This window comes from Somniosus microcephalus, chromosome 2 (genome assembly GCF_052327205.1).
Source record: "Somniosus microcephalus isolate GS21.2 chromosome 2, FLI_Smic_1.0, whole genome shotgun sequence".
Classification (NCBI taxonomy): domain Eukaryota; kingdom Metazoa; phylum Chordata; class Chondrichthyes; order Squaliformes; family Somniosidae; genus Somniosus; species Somniosus microcephalus.
Window position 1 is genome coordinate 292,347,203 of NC_140988.1, and position 6,000 is coordinate 292,353,202.

The 6,000-nt window shown below is 41.1% G+C and overlaps 1 protein-coding gene across 2 annotated transcripts in view; it reads left to right on the forward strand.

Moving 5' to 3' along the window:
* The window catches only part of LOC147123455 (GTP-binding protein Rit2-like), a 538,426-nt gene extending 533,210 nt beyond the window's left edge, over positions 1–5,216 (forward strand). For both annotated transcript variants that reach the window (XM_085973243.1, XM_085973234.1), the window contains exon 5: positions 3,071–5,216. In XM_085973243.1, coding sequence (XP_085829369.1) covers positions 3,071–3,295 — 225 coding nt within the window. In that variant the 3' untranslated portion in view covers positions 3,296–5,216. The remainder of the gene's footprint in view (positions 1–3,070) is intronic.
* The last annotated feature ends 784 nt before the right edge of the window (positions 5,217–6,000 follow it).

Here is a 6,000-nt window from a genome sequence, read left to right on the forward strand (position 1 = left end):
GAGAGGGAGAGAGAGGGAGAGGGGAGAGAGGGGAGAGAGAGGGAGGGAGAGAGAGCGGCAGGGAGAGAGAGAGGGAGGGAGAGAGAGAGGGTGAGGGAGGGAGAGAGAGAGGGGCAGGGAGAGAGAGGGGCAGGGAGAGAGAGGGGGAGGGAGAGAGAGAGGGTGAGGGAGGGAGAGAGAGAGGCAGGGAGAGAGAGGGGGGAGAGAGAGAGGGGAGAGAGCGGCAGGGAGAGAGGGGGAGGGAGAGAGAGAGGGTGAGGGAGGGAAAGAGTGAAGGGGTGGGAGAGGGAGGGAGAGCTCACCTTCTTCCTTCCTTCCTTCGGCCACCGCAATTCAAACTTCCCGCCGACCTCACAAAATGGCAGCCGCCCTTCTTCACCCGCCGGGCTCTGAGTCCAGCCCCTTCCCTGGGGTGTCTTCCTCTCTTCTCTATCTCCTTCCCTCACTCTCTCTCCCTCCTTCCCTCTCTCTCTCTCCTTCCCTCTCTCTCTCTGTCTCCTTCCCTCTCTCTCTCTGTCTCTCTCTCTCTCCTTCCCTCTCTCTCTCTCTCCTTCCCTCTCTCTCTCTCCTTCCCTCTCTCTCTCTCCTCTTCCCTCTCTCTCTCTCTCTCTCTCTCTCTCTCTCTTTCCCTCTCTGTCTCTCTCTCCTTCCCACACAGGCAGACAGACAGACAAACTCATTTATATATATATAACAATTATTTCTACTTTTCATAACAATATGCCCTCAAAAAACCCTCGGCACCGCCGGGCACTCCAGCTAGTAATTAATAGTTACTGTGCACTCTTCACCATAGGTTATTAACCTTTACATCATAGCCCCAATGAGGCCCACTGTAGTTGTGCAATGCTCGTGATATTAGGCTGTGAGGAGTCCAATTTGCTTCAGGAGGGATTCTGATACTGGCACTTGTAGTTAGCAACAGGAGGCTGCAGTACTCGCAAGCACAAGCCTCATTTTCATGGCGGTGCAAATTAAATTAAGTCCCACACCAAATTCCATGACCTTTGGCCATCTCCAGCCCCAATGTCCAACTTGCTCATATAACATGATGCATTACGAATCCATAGGCCTTGAAATTTTAGTTGTCTTCTTAAAGCTAAGGTATTATATAATTGAACTTGACTTTTATGTATTAGCATTTCAGTATGGGTGCATTTTGTAATTAACACTATTTTTTACTTGTGCCATTTTTGCATCCAAGACTTTCCTGAAGTCTTTTTCAATACCGATCAATAAATGGCTGAAGAGATTCCTTTCACTGCCGCCTTGCTGCTTCAATAGAGAGGATGTGACAAAGCTCCAGCTACTCCAGGTTAACCTGCAGACAACTTCACAGCAATAAAAACAGAAAATGCTGGAAATACTCAGCAGGTCAGGCAGCATCTGTGGAGAGAGAAACAGAGCTAACGTTTCAGGTCGATGACCTTTCATCAGAACTGTTCTGACGAAGGGTCATCGACCTGAAACATTAACTCTGTTTCTCTCTCCACAGATGCTGCCTGACCTGCTGAGTATTTCCAGCATTTTCTGTTTTACATTGAACACATACATGTTTCAGTGCAAGCTATTAGTATGCCCCAGTAGCAGTGTGCTCTGCACCTTTTATTTAATAGAAAAGTGTTACGGAACAGGGAAAATATCACCTGAATGCTTTGCATGCTTTAGCCCTGAGAGTGCAGCAGCTCACCATTAACATTTGTGTCATGCCTTCTTTGCCCTAGTGGTAATAACGTATGCAAAAGCGGAGACACCTACTTTGGTATTCCTGTTCCTAAGGAATGTCTTTCTCATTTGTACCCAGGGCCTATGGACCGGAGATACTGCATGTACTTGTTCTGCCAGCTCTATCCAAGCAGCTTGTACCTGAGCTTTGACAGTAGGATGGTTTTACTCTTCAAACAGGGCTGCCCTCCTTTACTGCACCAACTGCAGTAGGACCTCTAAAGCGTGTCTCCAAATGTGGCAGCCCTCTCACATTCCTCAGTCAGTGTGTAGTTGACCAAAGCACTGTACAATTTTGGCACCGTAAAAATGCAGCTCCCATTTAAATGCTAATTACAGTCCTTTTAATTGTTGCTGCCTCACAAGATTTTCCACCCACTCCCCCAGCCAATGGTGCTACTGGCAAGGCTTCCTGTGTCTGTTTTTCCTGTCCAGATAGTCTATTACAATGAGGAGGCAAGGCCAGTCTCAGAAAATTCAGTGAGACCAGCCTTCCTCACTCCTGGCAATGGCATCCCCATATCACAGGCAAGTGCAGCCCTGATTTTACCAGTTTAAAAAATTGCAGTTCTTCCATGCACTTCCATGCTTTTGTGCTAACTAACATCTATGGACTACCATTTTATCTTATAAGGATGTTGAACAGCGCATCTGGCACCATGTTTCTTGTTAACTGCCTTTAGTATAAGTGTTTTACTCAACCGTCAGTTACTAATTGACCCTTACATTAGTGCAACTGTTGTGCTCTGGGGGACAACAACTATTATACTCGTTCAGCAGAGCCTCTTCTGTGCCTGGTGCATTTGACAAAAATTGTCAGCTGTGATCTATGTCAATCATTATATTCTGGACTTTTAATTGGTTGAGAAAAATGGCCTTGAAAGCTAATGTTCAACCAATTAAAATCCATGTTTTGTTTATGAAAATTAAGTATACAAAAGATAAATTAGGTCAAAAAAGACAGTAAAAAGCATTTAAAATTAGTACGGAGCCTAAATGAGGAAAGAAGGCAGGCTTTTATTTTACATTTTTAACTAAAATAATATCTCGTGTTTATTTTAACCTCAGTAATAAAGAAGTTAAGCTATTGATGTGATCAGAGTTGTTTATTACTTTAATGTTAGTGCACAGGCTGAAAGCTAGCTTGCTCATGGAAACAGAAATTTCTTTGGAATTTCTCACAGTGTAAGCTTTAATAAACTGAACACAGGATCACCATCTCCATCATTTGCTTTGGGACAGTGAACATGCAAACAGCGGACACTCAGTCAGTTTGAAGTTTAGTAGAACATTAGTATTTTGTTGATTATGAATGCATTTTATATGTTCATGAATTTCTTTCAAGGTTTCTCACGAGGAGGGCATGGCCTTGGCAAGAGAATACAGCTGCCCATTTTTCGAGACTTCAGCTGCTTTGCGTCTTTATATAGATGATGTCTTTTATGGCATGGTACGAGAAATCCGAAGGAAAGAAGCTTTGCCATCCAGTGAGAAGAAGATGAAGAGGAAGGGGAGTATCTGGAGGAAGCTAAAAGGCTCGTTCAAAAAGAAAAAGGAAAACATAACATGAATGATACCACTCTTTATTGAATTGAGTAGGCATGTCTGTTGTAATCCTAAATCTGTGCATTTGGAATATCAAAGAAAATCCTGACATTTGATATATTTAGCTACTTTTAGAAGACAGGGGAGTCTTCACCTTGGAGTACTGCCCAGCTACTGAAAAAATAACTGTTTTACACACCTGTATAATGTCATTAATGAGTATTATGCTGACTAGGTTTCAACTATTTAGAACTGATCTTTACTGCATAGAGTGGTTAATGTGCTATAAAGGTTGTCGATTTAGCCAATCAAATGGACTTTTTTTGATGTGATATGTGTAAACATCTAAAAGTTTATCTTGTTCTATTTCCTGTCAAGGGAATATTTCTTCAAAACATCTCTGACTATTGGTCCAGTGTAAGTTTAGAATTTAAAAGATAATTTTATAAATGTTTGTGTCCTTTGAAGTCTCTGATCCTTTCTCTCTCTCTTACTTCTATTGCCATGAACATGTGGCTGGGGCACCAATGTTCTTTTGTAGTCTTGCAAGCAGAAGGCATGCATATCTAGTGATGTGTTTAGATGAACCAAATTACCACTATCATTTAGTAACTAATTTCAAACTGATGGCCTCTATCATAGATATAACAAACAGGTATTTTGCTGTTGCTTTAGCTGTTATGTTAGTCTTTAATGATCTATTAATATTTCACCACCAGTTTTCAATAGGAATTTAGTCATTTTTGAGTTTTATTTTTACTTTCTAAAAAGATCACACCTATGGATATATTAATGTGCAGCAAGAAAGTAACACCACACTTTACCACCGGCAAAATCATAACCTATCAATAAAATACCAATTTTCAGCAAAGGATATTCTCAATATTTGTAATGCCATCCACTAAAACAGTAATCAATGCTTGTGTATAGTGCACATTTTCTGTAAGTGTCACATTTATTTCCTGTCACATTTTGCCTGTCACAATTTCCTCATCATACTTCATTATTAACAACTAATATTTGTTACAAAACAAAATATTCTCTGAATCTCCATGAGCAACACCTTAGGAGATCTGCTCGTCCACATATGTATAGTTTTGTACCTATTGCACATTTTTATCTATCACACTTCATACCTCACACTTGTCACACATACCTAATTGTCTCAAATTTCATATTCATAAAACAGCAACAAACCTGATATTGGTCCAGTCAATAAATTATAGGAAATAACAACAGAAAATGCTGGAAAAACTCAGCAGGCCAGGCAACATCCGTGGAGAGAAAATAGAGTCAACGTTTCAGGGCAAACCCTTTGTCAAGATAAATTATAGGTCTCCCTGGTTTCCAAATAAGGACTTGCAGGGGAGGGATCAACACTGTAACATTGCAGCAACTGGTGCCACGTGAATCAAATTGACAATTGATTGAGTGGTTAATATTTATTTCCCAAATTAGTGTATATTGCACCATTGTCCCTCTGGAGGATACTTTAAAAACATTGGTCCTGAAAATATTTCTTGCATTTGTAAGTACTGTATTGATCAGAAAAATAAAACTGCTTTGCCTCCTTTATTTCTAACTATCTTCTGAGGCAGACATTTTTAATTGTAGTATTATACTTGATTGATTTTTTGTGGGTGATATGCTTATAAATAAAAGGGTTAGTATTTCTGTAAAAGTGCATTTATCACGATAATTGCATTTTTATTGGAGTCATAAAAAAGACCTATTTCTCCTTTCAAAAACCATTGTCAATAGTACTCCTTTATCGCACTAACAGAAGTATTCATGTCATGACTGCACAAGGCCAGCATCAGTTAATTGAATATTTTAGCTGTATTACCCCAGAATGGGTTGTGTCAATGCACTGACACAGCCAATCTCATTTAATTACAGGAATGATGATTGAAATATTTCTCTGAAATGCCTTTTGTTGATGCAGTGAGCCATTTTCTATTTGTCACTATTGAAAATACCATTCTTAATAGTCCTCTTATATTCAGAATAAAAGCGTGTGCTCAGCAATTTGGATATTCTTGTTGCATCCAGCAAAATTTATTGTTGTTAATCAACAGCTCTGCAATCAGTCCTACATTGAGAGAATCACTTTGTGTGCTGCGAGAATTACTGCCTATATATTATTTCCTCTAACTCCTATCCTCTGCTGCCATTGGGAGTTTAGCCAGAATTAAATCAGCCAGGTCTGAGTCTTGCACAGAAACAGCATTCTGGTTCTAGAGGGCACAGTGTTTTCAGAAGCCTTCTTCTTTTCACAGACATGGTTGCAGTCTTGTACACTCTGGGCTATGCCTCCAATTGTGTTTATGGAGCGCTTGCTGATGAATAATGTTATTCACTTCTTCTCATCCAACTCACATTTTCCCATTGTAAATGCTCGAAGTATGAAGAATAACCCTTGGGGGGGAAAAATTCAGTATCGCCCCATTTGGGTCGCAATTATCGGCCGGGCGCAAAGATTAGCACCTGATGCTAATTATCGCCTCCGACTGCAAACTTGGCTTTTATTGCCCCTGGAGGTGATTGAAGCACTAAATCAGGAGCTACACACCTCTCTTAAGGCGCAAAGGGTGAGGAGCGAGGCGCTACCTCAGAGCGCTGGCGAAGCTCATGTGATGTCAGTCAGCAATGGAACACAGACACACTGGCGCTGGCCAGTTCTTAAAGGGGAGGGTTGATCTTGCTCTCCATCCACATCCTGCTCATTGC